Source organism: Pleurodeles waltl, chromosome 3_1 (assembly GCF_031143425.1).
Source record: "Pleurodeles waltl isolate 20211129_DDA chromosome 3_1, aPleWal1.hap1.20221129, whole genome shotgun sequence".
NCBI classification, from domain to species: Eukaryota; Metazoa; Chordata; class Amphibia; order Caudata; family Salamandridae; genus Pleurodeles; species Pleurodeles waltl.
Genome location: NC_090440.1, coordinates 958,035,047 through 958,059,677, shown reverse-complemented (window position 1 = coordinate 958,059,677; position 24,631 = coordinate 958,035,047). Strand labels below are relative to the sequence as shown.

Here is a 24,631-nt window from a genome sequence, read left to right as displayed (position 1 = left end):
TGAGTCAATGATGTACAGAATTTTTCTGAGCGTAAGTTATTTCGTTTTCCCTAACTGTTCAACCAAAGGTTTAAAATGCTAAAGCATTTTTTAAATCATTTGTGACAAGAGCTGTTCACTTTTGAGCGGGCATATGAAAATGATAGGAGCGAAAATTAAAATACATACCTGTTGAAAAAACATAGATGTCGGTCTTCTTTGTCTTTATTCTGTTAAATGTGGTGCAGGACCCGTGATCTCAGCTTGGAGTTTGTGAATTTACCACTTGCAAATCAAACTGCTCATCAATCCCTACACCTCAGTTTCACAGCTTATGTGAAGCTCAGTTTATGTAAATCCGCCAAACATGGAGAATTATTCACGTTGGTTTACCTCCAGGCAGTGCCCATCCCTGCTGGATGATCGTCTGGTTCTCTAGGATCTGGTAAGTGTTCTTTATTACTTTTCACCACTCCCCCTGAGATGTACCCAGGGCCTAAAGTGCACCATGGTCACCTTGGCTAACATAAGCTTGACATTACATGAAATACAGCTTTGAAATTTAAGTTTCTGGCTGCCTCAGTCTTTTTTCACTGTTTGCTGGTCAATATTATCAACACTTAATTGCACAAATGAAACAAGATGATCACACATACTACAGAGAAGAACACAATGTGGGGCCGGTAACGAGGCTGTGAAAATTATATGATGAGACTTGAGGAAGTGGCGCATATTACAGTTTTAAGACCCCTGCAGTGACCAGCTTTGTCACATGCGCTGGTATTGCAGAACTGCAAAATATTACTCTGCTGGCTCTCCGGGCTTCACAAACAAAATGACTTTAGGAGCGGTTCAAAGCTTCAATGACCACAATTAAATAATTAACAAAAACAAAGATCTTGCAGATCCAACAGTTTGCTCCTAAGATTACAGCGCTTCAAGGCGTCAGGCGATCTGCAGCATTGCTTCAGAGAGACATGCTCTGTCTGCAACTGTTTATCTTCAGTTTCAACTGCAAAATCTGGAGGGTGGGGGATATTACTCCCCGCACACTCCACTCAAAAATTTGGCGAGAGGAGTAAATCCTACTGTTCCCAAGCCCATGACACTGGCTCTACACACACAAAAAATGGTCTTGAGGGTCGTTAGACTATCTTTCCATATGCTACAAGCAGGACTTCATTTGTGAAAGCATATGAGCCCAAAGTATTGTTCTGAAGCCTGTGGCCAGCACATTGGAAAGCCAGGGGTGCCGGATACCAAGATTGTGAACTCTAGATTCCACATTGTGCCTCTTTCTTCCACCACCACATCCTCCCTGCCCTTTTATTTTACTCTTTCAGATCATTGCTCTGTTTCTTTGTCACTGTTTTTCCATCTTCCTCTTTCTTCATCATTCCCCCCCTTTTTGGTTTTCTCTCCCTTGATCTGGGACAAAGTCTAGTGAGTTAAAATAAATGCCAGACCCCAAATGAGTGGCGGTGGGCCCCACCTGCATCTAACGGCTCAAATTAGGTGTGGGCTCTGAGACTGTCTTTATGCATGCTTGTTTGGAGGCCATCCTTGCACTCACCATGAAACTGTCTTGTGCGCATTATGACACTGGGATTGAGCATGCCATCATACTGGCCTTGTACTTACTAGGATACTAGTCTTTTGCATAGTAATCAAGGATGCTTGTGCCCATCATGATCCTGCCCTTGTGCACAACATGACACAAGCAATGCACACGCAGCGAGTCTTGCCTTACATACACACCATGAGGTAGGCTCTTTGCACAGCTGAGGCTTGCCACGTGCATGTCATAGGACTTGCTTTGTGCACGCCATGCAACAGGCCTCACACACAAATTCAATTAAGCCTTGCATTATGCACTCCTTGCGGCTGTTCTTGAGTATGTATGTAATGCAATGGGCCTACGACATGCCCCGAGACATGTATATGATACACGCACTCCACACACTGGGATTGAGCATGCCATCATACTGGCCTTGTACTCACTAGCAGACTAGTCTTTTGCATGGTAATCGAGGACCCTTGTGTCCATCATGATCCTGCCCTTGCGCACAACATGACACAAGCAATGCACACGTAGCGAGTCTTGCCTTGCACACACCATGAGATAGGCCCTTTGCACAGCCTAGGCTTGCCACATGCATATCATAGGACTTGCTGTGTGCACGCTATGCGTCAGGCCTGAGATGCAAATCAAGCCTGGCATTATGCACTCCTTGTGGCTGTTCTTGAGTATGTATGTAATACGACGGGTCTACAACATGCCCCAAGACATGTATATGACACATGAACTCCATTTAAGGACGTGGGAGCCTTACCTTCCTCAATGGTGAAGTCCTCTGTGATCGGTACAATGAAATCCAGTGTCACGTCGTCGCCTGTTATGGCCATTCTTCTGTGTGTATACAGAAATATCCTACAAGAGTTAAGGAGACAGTAACTGTTACCATGTTTCTGCTGTTATTTTGTGTAAAATGTATGTATATAATGTGCATTGTACCAAATTGAAAGAGATAGCAAAGACACCTGGAGGCGAGGTATGTAGGGGGGTGCACGGCAGACCACTGTCTGTATACAGGGTGCACGATACCATGTGCTGCCATGTAGCAAGCTCCACTCACTGCTTCATTGTGCTCTTGAGATGCCCTGCTGTTGGCTCAGACTGTCAGTGACCAGGGTTCGGTGGTCCCTGACAATAAAGTCTGCGAATTCCCAAGGCGAGGAAATACTTTTCCCTTATTTGAGAGTCACCAGCGGTGGCACTTTATTCAAGCTGCCAACACAGTGCTTTTCTGAGGGAGAAGGGGATAGTTTAATGGTACAGCCTAGCCAAAAGTACATTTTTGCATGCGGCATCAATAAACCTTGCAATCTTCCCTCGCATCAGCTGTTAGGTGCAGGTTTCCTTCGGCACTAGTTTAGGCCCAGAGATGCACTGATGATGTGGACACAGTCATAGTTTGCACTCCTTCATAAATGGACCATTACCCCCTCAAATTACACACGGAAGTGTGAACAATATCCTAAAGTCACATTGAATTGGACAGGGGCTCAGGACCCCAACCTAAGGATGTCTGAGGAACACTTCTGGGCCCTGCCGAAACTGTCCCCTCAAAGGTGACCTAAAACCCATAGAAGAATATAAGTTGGGCCCTCATTTTCATCAGCAACACCTACATAGACATAAGACATTCTCCACCTGGAATGTGCTATGGGCAGAACTCTGATGGCGCAATCCTCATTACAGAATTCACCACAGAGCTTCTTTGTTGATATCGACGTGCTCTAGTCCCGCAGGAAGGGTCACTAGAGCGCGCTTTTCATGTTATGTAATTGCTTTAAGTGTCTACAACTTTATAGTGTTATGTGCAGGTGTTGTGTCTTACAGCAGTGGACAAACCTTGTGTTTTGGTTTCGTTGGTGACGAATGCTCGCCGCGGCGATAAAGATGAGACAGACACGGTGTTTGTTGCATAATCGCCAGCAGGCAGGTCAGACGTCTTTACTACCTCGCTATCTGTCCTCCCTGGCCCCGCCTGCAGGCACACTCTATTTTATACTCCGATCTCACGTGACTGATGGCCACTCACATCAATTAACACAAAGGCGGGGGAACTAACAAAATCCTCCCCCCATTCCATGAACCAGTTATGGTAGTGCCTGAGGCCAGTTCCGTCACTGGTGCGACACTACATGCAGGCATCAAAACCGTACCTTACCTCCGTCAGTTATCCGATGGTTTTCTGTTCCCCAGTAAAAAAATGACTTATTTTTTCAGCTGGATCGCCCTACGTACACTGAAAAAAATGCCACCTTTAGCATTTTTTCAGTCTAGCATGGCAGTGCAGCTGTCGTCAGACATAATGTGGTCAACCTAAAGAAGAGCTTTCAGGAGTAGTACAGCGAAGGGCATGAGCTCAGCTCAAATGTTGGTAGTCAGGGGTACACGTTTTGATTGGACAGAAGCTGCTTGTTTCCACACAAAAAAGGCTTTCCCCTCCACACAACTATGATTATTTTATTTTTACAGCTGTCTGAGCCCGCAGCAGCATGACTACCTAAGCTTGAATTTTCGGGGGCATATAAATGGTACTGTAATGCAGTTAAAGTGTCTTAGACAACTAGCTAATTTACAGAGTTTGTATTTCTCTAGCAGCAGCACAAATGTTAGCAAGTTGGTTATGAGGAATGTATTGCAGTCTCAACACACTCTCCTTCCATGATTAACAGGGCACAAATCCTAAAAAAAAGAAGTGGGGTGACTAACCAAGTTCGGCAGTATGCAAGTGACATCGTGGTGCGTGACATCATAGTGGGACATCATGGTGTGTGACAGCCCACGTGATATTACAGGAAATGGTATTACAACCTATTATCTCACAGGAAGTGACATCATATTTAGTGACATCAGGTCTTAAGATCTCACACATTTGTTTAGCAGGTCTATCGTGAGTACACTTGAGTGCATTACAATATTTACAAACAAGATATTGTGTTGGGCTTTGTCAAAAAAGTGACACAACCGGACGCAAAATCTGGGCCTCAGGTTATGCATTCATAATTTAAAGCTCTACCACAAGGAAAGTGACAACAAGAAGAAATTTAGCTGTAAATCTGTTCTGCCTAATTGGTTGCAAAGTCTTAAAATATCTCATGGGGCTAAGGCACTTTCCTCGGAGATCTATGTGTGCACAGCAAATCTCAGGGAATGATAATAATGGTAAAATAATACTGGAGATTAACCAGTTTGCTGCAGGGATCTGTGTTTATCTGGTTCCAGTTTTGAATCAAAGTAGCATAGAGGGTTAATATGTCTCCTGCATAGCACACCATGCAACATGCAGCTGACAGATTTTTAATGACAATGTATAATGTGTGCATGTGATGTAAAGCGCTCTGACACCCTGCATTTGGATGCGTAGTGCTATAAAAGAAACCAAAAAAATAGTGTTATGTACATTGCTATTTGTGCGACTAGTGGGACAGACCAACACATCTGACACTCTTAGAGTGAAAGGATAGAGATTATATAGTCAAAAGCATGTTTATTTTAAGTACTTGTCAAGTAAAAACAAGCACAGTGCCTTTTTTCCCCTCCAGTGCATTTGCATCTAGATGTGAGGCTCCAGATTGCTCCCAGCCAGGATACTGGAATAAAAGGATACGTTTTGGCCTCATAAATTAGGCCTTTCTTTTGGGCCCAGCTCAGTGCTTAATTTGTAAATTAGGAGGTGCCGGTGCTCAAAGCCCTTCTCTTAAACTCGAGGCTGCTCTAATTAAACCAGCCAGCACTGAATACTGAGGCAGCGTAATCCTGAAGCCATCGCGGGCCTCTTCAATCCATTTATGGCCACCCCTGCCCCTTCACCTCATCCTGCAACTTTCTACTTTCTCCCTTTATGACGCTTTTTAGTTTTTCCTTCTTCCGTCTTTCACATATGTGTCTTTTGCTCGCAGCAAATGCTTGAGGCATAAGAATAAGCCCTGACCCTCACAAATAAGTGCCGGTGCTCAGCGCCGGAAACAACAAGCACAAATTAAGCACTGGCCCAGCTGGAATTTAAAATAACAATGCCCCCTTGCCGCCTGCAAGTTGCTGCTCTAAACTAAGTCATACAATGTGCAGGTCCGGAAGAATATGTCCTGGTGTCTGAAAAATTACACTGAGATGAATTCAGCATATTTAAGCCATTGGAAAACCTTATCCCAAAACCCAGTTAAAACCGGACAACAGAAACAGACATGCAACCAGTCTCCCACACTCTGATGACATTTAAAACATTCCTGTGACAGCGAGGGAACATCTTAGAAACATGAAGGGGTGTATAGTAGTGCATCCATTTTGTATAGAAAGCCGTTTTAAAAAAATAGCAACCCTTAGAGCTTCATAGGAGAGTGTGTTACACTGCTTCCAGCGCTGTGGCTGTGAGTCAATCCTCCACCCAGTAGCTGCCTCGATCCTGTTTAGAGCCGAAGGGATGATTATTTCCTGGAGCTCTTGCTGGAGGATACTAAATCAGTTTCCCACCCCTAGTTGGCCCACTACAAAGAGTGCTTGGGAGATTGTGAGTGTCTCAGTTGAATTATGGGTTGATGAGAGCATTGAATGGATGAAATGGGAAATTTGCAAATAAGAAAGGATTAAGGAATCAGGAATAGCTTGATTATTAGCCTTAAGTAGCCCCCATGTCTTAACATTCCCGCCTAGCATAAAGTCATTAAATTTCACAATCCACTATAGTTTTCGCCGGCATCTGGAGGCCCAATGCCTCAGATTCCCACAGCGGAATTAAAACATGAAATAGAGAAAAATGGTACCCCTGATGGAATTCAACACCTAGGGACCAAACAAAATAGGGGAATTTGTACCTAGTACACTTCAGAAGCCGTGGAATTTTAGGTGAATGGGAAAGCTGAAAATTATCCTCGAACAGCATCTGCTTAAAATAAAAGTTGTTGTTGGATTTTCCAGACATAGTCGCCGTAATGTCCTAATCCAGATATAAAGCCTCATAATATTTCTTGAAATGTGGTAAAGCTAGACCATCATCTTTGACAGCTAACTGAAGTGTTTCAAGCTTGGTTCGAAGTTTTTCATTAGCCTACATAAACTGATGGAGCATCTGTTTGACTTCCTTGAAAAATTTCTGAGTTGCTTTGAACATTACATTAGTGAAGATAAAAAGAAACAATCGGAGTATCATCATTTTGACCAGTGCGGTATGACGAATCACGGTCAATTACATTTTTTGCCAATTGTTTAAAAGAGGTTGAGCTTTCTTAAGGTTGGACAGATAATTTAGTTAATAGAGATCTGCCAAATTGTGAGAAACATATACACCCATTTCGTGGCATAAAGCCCAAAAATTAGCATGCATTTCTAATGGCAATACTGACTCGCTGCTATTGAACCAACGTGCCTCGGACTTGGTATGGTTGACACCCTTATCCTCCCAGGTCAGAAAAAGTCTTAATGTGAGTGAAAGCTCGTGCAATCTTCTGGGGCTCTGCTGCAAAATACAACATCGTCTGTGAATAATTTGAGTTTGGGAGCTCTTGACAGGGGGGCTTGATAGATGTATCTTGCCTCAAAATAGCAGCCAAGGGCTAAATAAATAACGCAAAAAGCACCGGGGACACAGGACATTCCAGTGAGTCCCGCAACATATAGCTACGGTACCAGCTACACATGAATGACTTAAAACTCTAGCCTCAGCCTTTTGGTAGAGACTTTGCAGTACCATTACAAACTTATGGGGGAAACTGAACCCATGCAGAATTGAAAACAGTACTTCCCATTGAACCAGGTCCAATGCTTTTTCTGCATCAAGCATAATTACCTCGGCATTATTCTTCTGTTTGGGAAAATTATCTATGGCCTGTAGCATAAAGTTGGTGTTGATGGAAATAGTTATCCCCAGCAAGAAACTGCACTGGTCACCATGAACGAGACCCTGAATTGACGGGGTGATTCTAGCCGCACAGATCTTCATAAATAACTTATAATCATTATTAAGAATACTAATCAGGCGGTATTAATCAGGTTTTTCTGCAGGCTTGCTCTTCTTGAGGAAGCTGACTATCACCACTCTAGTAAAGGAAATGGGGACCTCCCCACCCTCAAACATTGCGTTAAATAGTGAAGCTAGTGTCCCAGCAGTCTGTTCTGTAAGAACTTTGTATAATTCAGCATGGAGTCCGTTTTTTCCACAGGCCTTCCCATTAGAAGAGCCCTTAATAGCTGTGGTTACTTCTTTCAAACTCATTGGTGACAATAAAGATGCCTGGAGCTGGTCTCTGAGACTGGGTAGAATAACTGAATCTAAATAATCATTTATTTGATGGGCACTAACTGCTGTTGCTGGAGTGTAAAGTTTAGTATAATGTGCTAAAAATGCATTATTGATTTCATCAGGTCGGTTGACAATTAGTGCCTGGGCCTCATCAAATTTGGATTTAATAGCTAAAGCATTTTGACTCTTTTTAACAGAGCAAGCAAAGAACCTCCCCACATGCTTGCTTTCCTCATAATATAGTTGAAAGCATTTGTTTTGGTTAACTACCTCCTGGGATAAAAAGTGTTGTCGTAGGTAGGACCTGCTTCCTGGATTCGGGCCCCTGAAGCTTGGTCATGGACAATCTGACAGACAATTATGGTTTGGTTGAGCTCCTGCTGAAGAATAGCAGTTTTTTCTTTCCTTCGCTTATTTAGCTGTGCCTTATAGGAGATGGCTTCCCCCCAGTGAATGCCTTGCATGACTCCCATATTGCAAAGATTGAAGCAGATCCAGCATTATTGTGTACAAATTCCATAACCGAGAATCTTAGAGCTGAAATTCGCCCCTCATTCACCAACAGAGACTTATCTAATGTCCACCTTGGTCGCTCTACCTGTCGTACTGGCGTATACAATGGACCACGGGTGGTTCACAAAAAGGTTAGATACAATGCTTGAGCCACCCCTGTCCAGTTGGTGAGAAACTAAAAGTAAAGCAATCCTAGAGGCCAAATGAAACCTTCTGGAAAAGCAGGTGAATTCTGGGGGCTGTGGGTGGGCCAGGCTCCAAGGGTCTTAGAGAGCCAGATCGCAAATAAATTGGGCTAGAAATTGGTTTGTTTTGATACTTATTCTTACATGATGCATCTAGCTCTATGTCTTGTATTATGTTAAAATCACCCCCAAAAATCAAGAGACCAGGAGGTGTAATCGAGAGATCGTAAAGTTCCTGCAAAGAAGTGGTCTGGTCTTGTATAGGACCATAAAAGCTTGTCAAAAGGACATCCTGGAACTTTGTTTTGACACTAATCACTATCCATCTGGCATGAGGGTCTCAGATAGCAAATAGACTTCTCCCTGGAATTCAGGGGTTATAAAAACCTCTACCCCCGCACTACCGCACTGACTGATGTGAAAAGAAAATTGAAATTAAACCAGGAGTTCTTGGCAGCTTTGCCTGCTGCTTAAAATGGGTTTCCTGACATAGAATTACCTAGACCTGAGACGATCTCACCCATGGTAGTATGGCTCTATATTTGTTCGAATAGTTAAGCCCATTTGCATTGCATGAAGCGATCTTAAAGGTTTTGTTAAGCAACGGGTTGGACATCTTATCTATCTGGCCCAATATCATTTCTCGGGTTTGGTAGTTGCCTAGTGATTGGATGCTCTTCACCTGATGGACCCAACCATGCGACTGAAAACCCTACTTCAGAACACCAAAAAAGAAGAATATTAGTCTAATTACCCACTTGCTTTTTTGCTCCCACCTGATCCAGAGCCTGAGCCCCACTGTGTCCCAACCGCCACTGAACCCAAAAAGGCCCAACCCATCGTGGCCTCCCTCTCCAGCAGCACACCTCCCACCTCTGTGCCCCTCAAACCACTCCCCCCACCAAACCCCTAGAATAAATTGCACTGACATAGCACTCCTGGAACCCGCATTCAAAAAGAAATAGCAGATAGACCAAAACAAACAAAGCTTACTGGTGAAGCATTATGCTGGGCTCACTGCTACCACCCTTCATCTCTAGCTGACACTGAGAGCCCAATGTTGTTAATTAGCCTAAAGCCTGCTTCACCAATATTTGCTGGCATTATTGTTTTTTAGTGAAAATAAGAAACCTTTTGCCTGCTCAATACCTTGAAAGATTTGGACCTGGTCCTTATGAAGCACTTTAAGCTTCGATTGCTGAATTATACCTGCTGATGCCCCTAGCTTTTTGAAGTTGTTGATAAAGCCAATGAACTCTCTCCAACCCTGAACGGCTGCTATGGACATATCAGAAAAAACTCAAAAGGAAAAATTGTCCCCGGAGTTGTAGTTTTTAGTTCTATAGCCATGTGATAAAATCTGCTCCTTGAATCTGGAATCTCCAAAGTTCACTAGAATAGTGCGTGGGTATTTCAGGTTTGAGGATCTTGTCACTGGTACCTTAAAAGCCTGCATAACTGTGAGATCTGTATTTGCTGCAGCCTTACCAGGAAGGATATGCTTATAGATGAGATCTGAGACTACCTTGGTAACTGTGGATGTTGCTTCTTAATCTTCAGGAATTCCTACTAACCTTATGTTTGAATGTTGAGATCGATTTTCGGCTTCATCACGTTTTAACTGGAGCTCTTCAAGCTCTGCCTGGATTTGTGATGCCTCAGTTTCACACTTATTGTTTGCATCTGCCAAATCACAAACCCTCTGCTCTCTCTCAGAAACACAGGAGGAAAGATGAAGTATGCTAGCATTTATCTGACCCAGCTGCTTGTTGGTCTTTCTGTGTTTCCTGCAATGTTTTCACATCCTGTAGTTCCTTAAGAATCTGGTTGAGCATTCTTTCCACTGACAACATGTCTAACTAGTGTTCAAGTGGTCTAAATGGACTTGAGACCACTGACTTCTCCACTGGAATAATAGACGCATTAGTTGACGCCTGTGTTAGGTTGTCTTCATTTTCCAACACCAACACTAAGGAAGGGTGTGTTGTGATCACATGATACTGTATTTGTGATGGTCAGGCCTAAATCATTGGATTCAGATATAACCCTCTCTTTCTCCGCCCCTTTAGGATTGCTCATTGAATACAAGGCAAATGAAGGCTTCTCTTTGGAATGTTCGACAATTGCAAAACTGGAAGGCAGAGGGAAGTCGAGAGTATTGCACAAAAGCCTTGGATGGTCCTTAAGGATAGAACTTGCCTCGTCCATACCAACAATTGGCGTTGGTGCTGACAAAGTCTGAGACATCACTGGTTCTTGTAGCCTTGGTGTGTTCGGGCCAGTACAGAGAGTTCCCTGTGAAATCTGGCTTTCACGCAGCTCCTGTGACTCCTTTAGAGAGGCCGCAAGGTGAGCTTCTTTGATTGGGCCTGGTTTTTGCCTTCTTGTCCTAGGAGACAAATTCTTCATTTTTATGGCCTTTATAGCCTTGCCCGTAGCGTGTGGCTTTGATGAACCATCTTGAGAAATGGATAGCATAATGTATTTCACGGTCTTCATCAGAGTGATGCTGGAAAGATACTAGAGTGTCCCAAGCCACATCTGTGCTACGCAGACCACTTCTGCCACTCCTCTAGGTTGTCTCTCCACCTGCAGGGCAGCCTAGAGCCACCCTACAGGTTGCTTCAAATCCTATGTGAGCCCTGGATCCCCTGAATCGAAAAAAGTAGGGATATCAGATATGAAATAAGATTTTTTTAAATGAGCACTGAGCTCCTTAGAGACGTTCACTGGGTATCACAGGTGCTGCCTGGTTGACGCTTTACTTGTATATAGCAGTTTATATTATGTTGTTATAAGGAAAACGTCATGGCGCACCCTACTACTGCTATATTGCGGGGTTTGCAGCGTGCTTCTGAGACAGGATAGGAGGCTCAGTAAGGGGCCTCTAAAAGCACCAATGGCTAAGCTATTTGGCAGTGAGTGCGGGAGGGAGAGGTGGTGCGCTTTGGAAACAGTTGGCTGCTTTCTTGGAGGCATGTAATAACATACAACAGTAATAACAATTTTAGTGGCAGTACTTTAGAACTGGTCAAAATGTCCTCAATTCTTTCCATATGCTAGTCTTATTGCTTGTCAGCTGGTTGATGCCTTAGCAGCACAGCCAACCCTCGCTGGCAAGACGCTGAGTGCTTACTGGTATCTTCTCTTCTCCTCCTCTGCTCTGCACCTGACTTTCGATGGTCACGGCTCACTGAATTGCGCCGCTCACCTGCGTGAAACCATCTCCCGGCACGGGGATTCCCGGGATGAATTATGGTGCATCCTTACGGAGGTCTTCTCTTCACCCCCTCCACTTAACTCCACAGATTGCACCATGCTCAAGAGACCACGCCTCTTGCTGCTCAGCACCATCTCCCACCACGATTCGGCCAGTCAGGCGCTCCAAAGGTTAACTACAATCCGCTCTGATTGCATAAAGTATTTTGCATGCTACGATCACTTGTGAGTCACTACATCAAGCCTCTCTACTCGGGGTGCTGCTCAGAACTGCTTCTAGATCGGCCATCTTACTATCCTCTGGATGCGATTCAACCACAGAGCATGACGGGAGCTCTACGTGGCCTCTACCTCCCTCCCCCCGATAAATTCCCCATGTTGTAGTAAATTGAGTCAGTAGATAGGCTAATGGATGCATGAAGGCAAAGATGAGTGAGAGAGTACATGTAGGATGACTGAGTACCTAAACATATCAGTGACACAAAAAGCACTCTCATAAGCCAGACCTATTGGCTTTGCCACTGCTTATTTGAGTAATTTGTTGTCACCACTATGTGGGATAGTAATGCTGCTTACGGCATGGAAGAATAGCACTGATTTTATAAATGAGCATTCTCAAAGGCTTTTCTGTTGTGGCAGCAAATGCCAATCAGTAGAAGTAAGCATTTGCAACTCCAATAGGTCTCGCCTTTTAAAGGCATTAGATACCCTTTTGGCTTTGCCACTACTTGTTGCTGATATTGGACATCATCAACGAAAAAGAATATGGATTGTTGCTGATGGTGAAAAGCATAAGCAAATGCAAAAAGAAAAGCCAATGTACCTGCCATAGCATGATGGCATGTGTCATCATGAAAGTGTCATAACACTGCAGCTGCCATTTTTTTTTACTTTTAATTCACCATTCTAAAAATGCAGACACTAATCTAGGAGTGGTAAGTTAAAAAAATGAAGTCACAATAGTGCGCTATAGAGAAGAGGAAGGTCCGTGAACAAATTGAGGCAGCCAGGGCCTTAAAAAATAAAAAAATACAAAAAAGGTAAAGGGTGATTCTGAGCTGCAGTTGCAGGAGGGTAGGGGAAGCAACTGTACACTGCTTAGCGATGAGAAGGAGCAACAGTGGAGCTGTGAATGGAGGTAGAGAATCTTTAAACAAAGGCGAGAAGTATGAGGCTGTCTGATAGAACCAATAGCTGGGGAAACAGTACAGAGTCTGGAAAGGGATGTGAGTGAGAGCTGCACACAGGGAGAGTGTAAGAAAGCACACGCACTCCCAGAGAGTGCTGGTAGAAAAAGAAAAACGTAGTTCGATTAATATGAGCAGTGGAAAACTGCAACTTATCCCATCAGTAAAACAGCTATGTTCCACGGGAGGGACAACCATAACAAAAATAAATAAATCCTTTGCATAAGAAGCAAGCACATGAGATAGAGACGAAAGTCAACCAATCATTACCAATGGCCCATCCCAAAACCTACTCTAAGTAATGGTACCGTACACAGTATGTCTTTCGCAACAGCCGATTAAAGCTAACAGTAGGCGAAACCTAAAATAAGACCTGCTAGAAGATTGAAAATCATGTGACTAGTCACTTTTGAATGGGCCCTCCAGTGCAGAGACAAAAACCTGCTCTCTTTATCCAGGGCTGGGGTTTGAGAATCTATTGTGGCATCGTTCACAAGATGGCCCGTCCATTACACAGTCTAACAAGCTGTCCCCTGCCTTTCCACCCTGGCGAGACAGCAACTTCTCCCGACTTTCACCAAAGTATACTTAAAATTGTGAGCAGAGTTTACTTAGGAATTTGGTCCGCCCAACTTCAGAGAGACGTTTGAATCAACACCTTTTTGGGACATTGAGTCGAAATCCCAAGATTAGGGTGGCTACCAAGTGCTAACTTTCATCTGTTAAAGTTGAAAAAAATGGCGAAAGTCACACTTGAAAAAGTAAAGTGATTCAATGATTCTTGGATTTGTAATTATGCACCATTCAATAACAAAACCATTCCCCGTTAACCTATTGCTTCCTATCATCTGCCACAATAACCCATCTTAACGCAGCAATTTCCATTTCCAGCCATTTCCAGGGCCATAATGCTAGCAGGGAAAATGCTGTCTTGTCCGTACGTTTTTACAATCCGAGATGAGATCAACAGGTTTGTGATTGGCTCTTACACCTCGAAGACCAACAAGTTCTCAGTAGGCACATGTGCCTCGAGGATTCAGAGGCTTTCAATAGACAACTGTACCTCGAGTACCTTCATGCTCTCAAGACCTCTAGGGCGCTATTAGTCTGTCATTAGAATTGGACGGGTTCCTGAACCAAGCAGTCGATATTCCTCAGATGAAGGGATGGAGAGTTTCCAAAAATAAGTTGGCAACATTATTGAAAATATTTTGCTTGTGCCAGTTGTGTGTCATCGTCTCTCCTCTCAAGCGTTTAATTAGGAAGCATTTAAAAGCAGCGGTGTATAAATACAGATTTAAATCTCAGTTGGTTTCTTAAGAAATATGTCATCCAGCTTGTTGCAAACAGCATGCACAAGACATTCTTCGTTTCTGTAGGCTTGTGTACTCTGCTCTATAGTCACCAAAAGGATAGAAAATATGCACATTTGTTAATTTGTTTTGGTGTTTTGTGCAGAACTGTCATTGCATCAAATGTGTAGCACTGGGTTTGCCATAAGATATTAGTGGCAGGATGGTCCTCCTTATGGAAGTGAGGATATCTTGCCACTTTAGAGGGTGGATCGGGGATGGTCCATGGATGGATACAGTGGGCTTAGTATTCCCCCAAATACGCTCATCACAAGATAGGGAAAGGCTTGGGTCTGATGGGCTATTCATGTCATGTGATGTGCGACAGGTAGGGAGAGTCTCGGTCAGGGATGTCTCAGAAAGGGCATGTCCCCTGAAGACGGATCTGTCTAGGACGCTCTCCAAGGTCTGTAGGCAGGAGAAGGATCTCAGCTCAGGATGTGTGACCTCCACGAGCCACAGCTTTGCATCTTGATGAATTAGCCCCTTGCCAAATAAGATCTGCAGATTTCTATGCTGATACCGTAACTAGGGGTGTCTTGTGGGTGAAATTATCCAAGAAATCCTGAAACCTCATATGTTTTGTGCATGACACACACAAATTTGAGTTTGGACTTGCTCAATGGAGAGCTAATAGCAGGACTTAAGGACTGGTTAAGAGGTCAGTTTTCTTCAGATTGAAGCAGAATCTTGTTCTTCAATTTTAAATTATTTTAAGATTCTGGCCTCACAAAAACATGTTGAATTAGACAGCATTAATGCTTGGCTGCTTCATACTTTAAAGGATGGCATTTAAAATGTGCTACAACGAGATTGCTTACACAGAAAAAGACCATCTCGTTCCAAACATTTTCAGTGCTGAACTTTATTTTCTAGGTTTTCACACAATTTTCTGAAAGTTAGTTTTAGGGTAGAACATACATGCATAAATTTAACAATAGGTATGTTACTCCACCATTGCAATCAAGGCCTAAAATAAACTGGTTTGCTGTATCTGATACGATCCGGGAATTCTTACCTAGACACGTGTAATGACAGGTTCTGATGTTCATGAAGTGCTAAAATTACATTGTGGGCTTGCTAACGAGCTACATCAGAAACGTTTTGTTCATAAACTCTTTGAAACCGAACTGGGGCTTCTTACCTACAGACCCTCGTTACCAAAGAGCCCATCATGAGATCCGGCCAGAACTAAGACTCACTAATGTTTAAGTAAAATAGCAGTGATGGTCAGCCACTGTAAACCGGAGCAATACTACTGAGTTAGGCCAGGCCACTATAAACCCAGAGAATACAATTCTGGCACAACTTCTGGTGAGTATTAATAAAGGTCGTTTTAGAGTCACACTCATACATAGCACTGTACCCCTTTTCGATTAATCGTACCCTGAGGCATCCAGTTTACCATCCAGGCACATTGTAAATCCTACAAGAAAGGCATTATAATTTGATTTATTCAATGTATTACTCTCCCCAAACCCCATCTCTCTGCTATTCCCGCTTTCATCAGCCCCAACCGATTCCTCACACCACATGAAAATACCCTTATTTGTCCAAGTCATACCAGCATGATGGACAACTAGGCATTTTTTTAATTTTCACAGGTCAACCCTGAAAGGGGGGGGGTTGTTTTGGAAAACTGTAAACTGTAAAAATAATGTTCTGGGTGTACTAGGAGTTGAGCCTATCCCCCTGGAGGAAATTGCTTCTACTTTACTATCTCTGCTGTGAACCCCCTTGCTATGCCTGGTGGACCGATGTACGATAAAATCAACACCAGTAACCCTGTTGTAATTAGAGATGGTCTTCTGACACCATTGTACCTTGGGTCCCGGAATGGCTAGAACACCAGGAATGTGTTTTTAATGGTGAAACTGGCTGAAACTCCACTGTCACAAACTCAATAGTTCTTTCATCTCAAAATGTGGCAGCGGGACAGGGGCACAGCTACAAAAGGTGCAACCTGTGCAGTCACACCAGGGGCATGGTGATTAAGGGGTTACTACACATCAATTATGGATGTTGTTTGATATGAAAAAATGGGACTTGGGTCCGCTTACTTTGCTTGCATTTGGGCCCTGGGCACCATTTCTACACTACTGCAGGGTAAAGGTGGGTGGAATGGGCGCTTGCTGATTTTTTGCAAATTTCCGTTTACCACCTACCTATAAAAGAGGCCCTATGGCATATATTTGACCTATTGGCGAGGGATCGACAAGAGTCAGAATGCCAAACAAAACACTTCAGTTGCAATACTTTACCGTGTGAAATAACAGAATGTTGCACATGTACAGCATCCATTTTAGGACATCCTCATTCCTGACTCCTCATCCCTACTTCTCACCCCTGCTTCTCATCCCTGCTTTTCATCCATCATCCGTAATGCTCATCCACCATACATCATCCCTACTTGTCACCCATCATCCGTGCTTCTCTTCCGTCATCCCTACTTCACATCCATCATCCCTACTTCTAATCCATCATCCCTACTTCTCTTCCATCATCACTGCTTCTCTTCCATCATCCCTGCTTCTCATCCCTGCATCTCATCCCTGCTTCTTATCCATAATCCCTACTTCTCATCCATCATGTATCATCCCTACTTCTCATCCATCATCCCTACTTCTCATCCATCATACAACATCCCTACTTCTCATCCATCATCCTTACTTCTCATCTCTGCTTCTCATCCCTGCTTTTCACCCATCTTCCTTACTTCTCATCCATCATACATCGTCCCTACTTCTCATCCATCATCCCTGCTTCTCATCCATTATCCCTACTTCTTATCCATCATACATCTCCCTAGTTCTCATCCATCATCAATCATCCCTACTTCTCATCCATCATCCCTACTTCTCATCCCTGCTTCTCATACCTGCTTTTCACCCATCATCCCTACTTCTCATCCATCATACATCATCCTACTTCTCATCCATCATCCCTGCTTCACTTCCATCATCCCTACTTCTCATCCATCATACATCATCCCTAGTTCTCTTCCACCATCCCTATTTCTCATTCATCATACATCATCCCTAGTTCTCTTCCACCATCCCTACTTCTCATCCCTGCATCTCATTCCTGCTTCTCATCCATCATCCCTACTTCTCATTCATCATACATCATCCCTACATCTCATCCATCATCCCTACTTCACAACCATCATCCCTGCTTCTCTTCCATCATCCCTACTTCTCATCCATCATACATCATCCCTACTTCTCATCCCTGCATCTCAATCCTGCTTCTCAGTCATCATCCCTACTTCTCATTCATCATACATCATCCCTACTTCTCATCCATCATCCCTACTTCTCATCCATCATCCCTGCTTCTCTTCCATCATCCCTACTTCTCATCCATCATACATCATCCCTACTTCTCATCCCTGCATAACATTCCTGCTTCTCAGCCATCATCCATACTTCTCATCCATAATCCATCATCCCTACTTCTCATCCATAATCCCTGCTTCTCTTCCATCATCCCTACTTCTCAGCCATCACCCCTACTTCTCCTCCATCATACATCATCCTGACTTCTAATCCATCATCCCTACTTCTCTTCCCTGCTTCCCATCCAACATACATCCTCCCTGCTTCTCTTCCATCATTCCTACTTCTCTTCCATCATCCCTACTTCTCATCCCTGTTCCTCATTCCTGCTTCCATCCATCATCCCTATTTCTCATCCATCATACATCATCCCTACTTCTCATCCATCATCCCTACTTCTTATCCATCATCCCTGCTTCTCTTCCATCACTCCTACTTCTCATCCATCATACATCATCCCTACTTCTCATCTATCATCCCTACTTCTCAACCATCATACATCATCCCTACTTTTCATCCATCATCCCTACTTCTTGTCCATCATCACTGGTTCTCTTCCATCATCCCTACCTCTATCCATCATCCCTACTTCTCTTCCCTCTTCCCTGCTTCTCAGCCATCATCCCTACTTCTCTACCATCATCCCTGCTTCTCATACCTGCTTCTCATTCCTACTTCTCTTCCATCATTCCTACTTCCCATCCATCTTCCATCATTCCTACTTCTAATACCTCATTCATCATCCTTACTCCTCATCAATCATCCATACTCCTCATTCCTCATCCTTCGTCCCTCAGTCATACCAACACATTTTCAGTTTTGTCAAACACACCTTCACACTCGTCGGTTGGCAACAGCCAATCTGAGTTATGAGAGAGAGCTGCATTCTATTTCACTGAAAAACAGCCTTCTCATTGCATGTGCGGGTGAAGATTGAGGAGAGGAAATGCAACTGGAGTTTGTTTCCAGTGAATTCAAGGCTGTCCACATAAATCTAAATCCTGTTATGTCCTATGGGATTTAGATTTTGGCAGACGGGATATCCTTACCATTGTGCAAAGAGTAACCTGTCCGCCGAGCTCTAAATCAGGCCCATAGACTCTAAACATCAAGATAGAGGATGAGCAGCACACTCACGCAGACTCATCGCCGCACTCCACGAGGCCCAGGAGCCGACTTTCTTTGCTCAACTTCCCCAGCAAGATGCCTTCCACAGCATGTAGGCTAGAATTAAGGAATCAAACAAAGTTACCTGTTTCACTTTTAAAAAATAATCCAGCACATATAATTAAACAAAAAAGTAAAGTAAAATCGAAACTTTTTCATTGTTACCAGTATTTATCTCTATATATAATTATGCCTTTTTCTTTTATTTTGGAGTCAATTTACACCCTTTTTATCTTCGCTGCTGATCACAACAAGATTGAATCCCCAGAGGACTGATACCGCCCTTCATATCTCCATGGTTCATAAACTGAGTACCATTGATTTAGGTAAGAGTACAAAAACATGTTTAAAAGAACTATGAACAGGCAAAATTATGGTAACAGCTGAGTTATTATTATCATCAACATTTTTGGTACTTAAATTCATCGAGATTAACTGTTCATATGACTCATTTCTCGTCTGTCAATAGACTGTTAACTTTACTGAGTCATTGGGTGGTTGTGTCCGTCTTCAGTGATACTAAAGTTTTACTGTCATTATCATCAACATGCAGAAATGGTTGATCGGTCCTTAATTTGTAGAAGCTTAAAAATGTGGAATAAAGTGTTCTATCCAGGTGTCAGAGATGGGGAATTCTGTCTAGTTTAGCATCAGGAAAAGTACTAAACACCTCAATTTCCACCAGCCACTTAGGCCCTGATTTATACCTCAGTATGCAAACATTGAGCAATTTTAGCTAAGGATTTTTTTTAACTGCGGATATCAACTGAGCATGTGGGTTGAAAATTTGAGACTTTTTTCCATGGCCAAATTTACAAATCACACTTTGAGCTTACATATATTGTTCTGAAAGTGCACAGCTTTACTGTGACCCACGAATGGACCAGATACAAAATCAGTGCTGTGGCGCAAATCCAGGTATGCTGGGTACAAGAGTGGATGAGGCCAGGAGTTGAAGAGGATTGTGGTCGAGGTTTTGCACCCAAATTTGGTTTGTATTTTCCTGCACCGATTCACACCTGACAGACATATGGTAACATGAAATGCACACTCCAGAACTACTGCAAGACATGATTTTTGGTGTTCAAATTCAATTTCTACTGCTTTACCAAGTGTAGAAATTAAGAGCTTTGCATTTCTCTGGACGGACCCTTAAAAAAACATCCAGGGAAACGTGAATCACTCACAATGTGGGAGGATGTGGGAGGATGGACAGACTATTGTCACCATCAACAAGCCTCATGCCCTCCACTCAGGTAAGTAAATGGACAAGGTCCTGCTGATGTCACTGAGCACCCCCCACAAGTGGGGGATGGTTGCATGTACATAGCAAAGCACTAGGTGCATTCTTTTAATTTAAGGTCCTTTAGAAGTTCACCTGTATTCACATCTGAAGGAGCTCCACTAGCTCCCCAATCGCAAATGAGCACAATTCATATTGATCACCCACACTTTCAAAGCACTACATAACCCTGGCCCAGCATACCTCAACAAACGCATCTGCTTTCACAAGTTTTCCAGACACCTCCGCTTGTTTGGACTCCTACAAATCCTGTGCATATGGAAAACCATCCGGTGGTCAAGCCTTCTCCTACATTGCTCCTTAAGTGTGGAACGGGCTGTCGCTAAACATAGGAACCTCCTCCTCACATTTTTAACTCTGCAGGAAGCTAAAGACCTGCCTTTTTGAGTAGTCGCACTGGGCCCTATGTGTGCCTAGATTTACACCTGCTCAGCATCAGGATACACTCCCTGGTGATAGTACCATCAACAAATCTGCATAACATAATATAACATCACCCTCCCAGCTCCATTTACAGCAGTAAAGTTGGCTGAATGTGCCATATTTAAAGCACAAGCTCTGCAAACTTTAGAAAAAAAAGTATTCAGAAAAAGAAAAGTCTTTTGTTTTATACCTCAAAGATCTAAAACAATGGGGTGGCCTTGTCGATCCACCAAATTGAAAAATCCAGCCAGCTTTCCATTATGTTTACAATGATTATAAATGAGCTGAATTTACGTATAACTTATTTTAGTGCTTTTTGCGTACTTGATGGTCATTCTGAAAGTGCAACTTGATGTTACTGTTTAGTTGGGCATACTCCCCAGATCTATCTTTACCAACAGCATTTAATTGTTCCTGTCATCTGTCAGACATTCCTATATAATGTACACTTTTGTAAGCTAAATATGCCAACATCAAATCCCATATTGATTTGTCTAAAAACGGCCACAAGAAATTGATTCAAATAGAGAAATCCACAATCAGTCCTTCCTCCAACTTTATAATGGATAACCCGGACACAAAATGTGAAGAACTGAACAGGTTTTCAACATTGAAGTAAAAACATTGAAGCCTCTTTGAGTCTACTCTCAAAACCCCCTGTCCATTTCTGTGAAGAATGCCACCTGACAAATAGTTTCTTTTCAATGAGATATAACAAACCAAACTTTAAAACATTATTTTCAGAAAAACCCTCTACACATCGGTTAGATCAGATTCCAGTCACTTTTGCAGAGAACTGAGAATGCCGCTACTGCCCCAACTGAACGAATATGATCAACCTATTCCTCTCTGAGGGAGTGTCCCAGAGCGTCTTGAAGTAGGTCAAGTTTTTCTCACTTTTAAAACAATCTAATGAGAGCTGGACTACCTGAATAACTTCCAGCCTGTTCTTGGTCTCATCCCCAAACTAAAGATCTTCACAATTGTGCTAACAACCAACTGGAACAGTTTGTGAATTATGACCATCCCTTAAAAGATCTACAGTCTGGTTATGAGTGGGCACGGTACAGAAATTGCTATACCACATATTGTTTGTATATAAGTGATAACAGTGATACCTCTTGCTGGTTTTGTTTGATTTAAAATGGGCTTTTGATTCTATTTTCTACGACACCGTACCACATTTGTTAAAGAGACCACAGGGCTTTATAGATACAGTCATGAAATGGTTTGTATCCTAACTTAACAATTCACTCTCCATTGATTGAGATAAGAGGTTCTTACTCAACCTTACTCATTTACCTGAAGTGGTCTTCAAAATGCCAAACTCACACCTGCACTCTTTGCCGCATCTTAAAGATCTCAGTATATCACATCACTCATATCTGGACTACATTCAACTCTATTTGAAGGTATACTTCCCTGACAATATCTTTCATCTGGCTAAGATTCTAGAACCACATCTAATCCTGAACAACAATCAACCACCTCAAATTCAACTGCAGCAAAACTGAATTTATGCTTTGCTTACCTTACCATTCCTCCTCCCTCGTACAAAAAATGTCTCAACTCCTTGAATAGCATGGCATGTACCCTGGGGATAATCAGACGTTCCAAATCTCTTGAATTCATTTTAGATAGCCACTTCCTCTTACACAAACACATCAACAATTAAGCCACGGGGGTGTTGTACCCGAGCACAGGATGGCCGCATAGTGCTGAGCTCCTTTTGGGACTGGATGATATCTTGCTAAATTCTCCTGATGCGGAGCGCATCTGCACCTGGTGATGAGATCAGAAGGAGGAGGGGAATTCTGCAGTAGGGCAGGCCAGTCTGGAATGGAAAATTCTGAAATACTGTGGCCTGCTGTGCTAGGCCTAGTCTCCTGAAACTAATGTTGGCAGCCTGGACAGTGTGAGCGTCGGCACGGGGTGCTCACAATCGCGTACTTGGCTGGCGCTCCATTCTGAAGTAGCTGTGGTGGTGCAGGATTGAGGCCAGAGCAGGGGCAGACTAGCTGCAGTGGACCCACTTTGAGTGACGAATTTAGGAGTGAGCCCTGGGGATGGACAAGAGGTGGGCCCATCCCTGTAGTGGGCTGATGGTGACTGGGAGTACTACATGTCCTAATGTGAGATATCTGATGACTGAACAGGTTTGCAGAGTCAGGTCCCCCCAGGCTCCTCAGCAGGTGCAGTTCACTGACAGTGCGGTACCTGCCACTCGACCAGACATTTTTCGCCGCAGTAGACTGAGGGAGACCTTGGACTAGATGACTTCTCACTGGTGGTGGGAGACAGTTAAGCCACTTGTGGACTTTTTTGGGACAGGCAGAAAACCATATGGCCTGAACCACCCAAATACCTCTAGGTTACAAAAAAGTAGCTGCAACAAACAGAGAGACCTTTGTTTCCTATACTGAAGTAAAATGGGCAGACACAAGACCACTAGATTTTCTCATTACATCAGACTGGGGAAATACAAGTTTTTGAAAGGAACTCCCCTGGCGGTCATGGAGCTGGCTACTGGCAAGCCACATTGGAAGCACCAAGGACGAGATGCATTTGGACTGTCACTGAGTAAGGTTCTGCCAGCTGTCGAGGAGACCAGAACAGCAGTGGAACACAAGATAGACACTGTAGTTCTAAATGTTGTCTTCCTAGAGCAGATCTTAGAAAAGTCAACAGTAGGGATGGGCAGTGGCACCTGATGTCATACTGAAGAAGTAAAAGTGGAAGTTGGGGGCATGATGGAAGGTAAGAAGACAGTGAAAGAGATTTCTGAATTGTTTGCACAAATGGGGTGTGGTAGGGTACCCAGGCACAATGCGTGACCAGTAGAATTTTTTAACTCACTCATGGGCAAAATACAGCTCTACCTCCTTTCCATGTTTGATGTCCTGGACGGGAGCATCGCCCACACACTGAGAATGGCTTATACATTGTTCAGTCTTGAAGAAGAGAAGCCTGTGACACTCTGTCTCCTGTATGCCTGTATCATTTCTGAACGCGGAGGTCAAAATACTAGCAGCAGTATTAGCCAATAAGCTATGCAGTGTCGTAAAAATATATCCACTCAACCAAAAAGGAAACTGGCAGATTTACCAAACACGGTCTCAGGCATCTCGATGGCTGTATGGAAAACATAATCAGATGCTCTATAGTCATTAGAAGCAGCCAAAGGTATCAACTCGACTGAATGGATTATTTAAAGGTAGTGCTCAAAAAAGGGTGTTTTGTCCACATTTCTTATCATGGGTACTATTGTTGTACGCCACACTCATGGCTAGAGTAAGAGTGAGTTGAACCTTGTCCTGAGAATTATCCCTCGACAGGTGTACAAGGAAGGGATACCCTGTCTGGCCTATGCTGTTCCCCTCGCACTGGAGCCCTTAGCATGTTTGGTGAGAAAAGATGCACTACTGCGTGGCCTTCAGTGGGATATTAGGATGCATATGGGTGACATTCTGCAAAACATAAAGGACACAGACGCTACCCTAGACAAAATTCTACATATTGTATACAGCTTTGGGTGGTAATCTGGGTTTGGGAGCAATTTGACTAAATCGTGCTGTAATCCTCTGGTGGCATGGGACCTTCTGACTAAGTATGTATCTGCTTTCAGAATGTGCCTACTGGGATTCAAGTACTAGGAGTACATGTCACAAGAGGCAGAGGCATCTTCCATGGAGCCAGTCTCCATAGTGTTCTGCCACAACTGCAAGGCGATGTGAAACATTGGAGCTTGCCAATTTTGTTGCTAGGCAGGGCTGCACGGCACTAGATCATCGTTCTCCCCATATTTCTTTATTAACTTTAAAATATGCCATATTTTTCACCGGAATATCTTTTTTGGAAGAGCTTATATGGCAGAATACCTGCCCTTTTTTGGGAAGGGGTGTCCAAGAATTGCACTGGACACACTGTGTTGTGGATGGCATGGTAGAGGTATGGTTCTCCATGATCTGCACACATACTACTAGGCTTCACATAAAGCAGTGGTGAACAAATGAGTATTTTCACCCCAAACAGATCCCTTGCTGCAAATGGAAAGGCATGGGTAATAGTGGCTAATCGACAGAGCCCATGGCACCCCAAATGTAGGCATTTACCAGTGCACAGAGCTATGGCAGCAAATGAATGGAAAACGTCAGTGA

The 24,631-nt window shown here is 43.4% G+C and overlaps 1 protein-coding gene across 1 annotated transcript in view; it reads right to left on the bottom strand.

The window, feature by feature from the left end:
* INPP5B (inositol polyphosphate-5-phosphatase B) overlaps positions 1-18,816 on the bottom strand; it is a 738,051-nt gene extending 719,235 nt beyond the window's left edge. The window contains exons 1-2 of the mRNA XM_069223977.1: positions 18,719-18,816; positions 2,313-2,410 (exon numbers count right to left, since the gene is read on the bottom strand). Coding sequence (XP_069080078.1) covers positions 2,313-2,385 — 73 coding nt within the window. The 5' untranslated portion in view covers positions 2,386-2,410; positions 18,719-18,816. The remainder of the gene's footprint in view (positions 1-2,312; positions 2,411-18,718) is intronic.
* Positions 18,817-24,631: the final 5,815 nt, after the last annotated feature.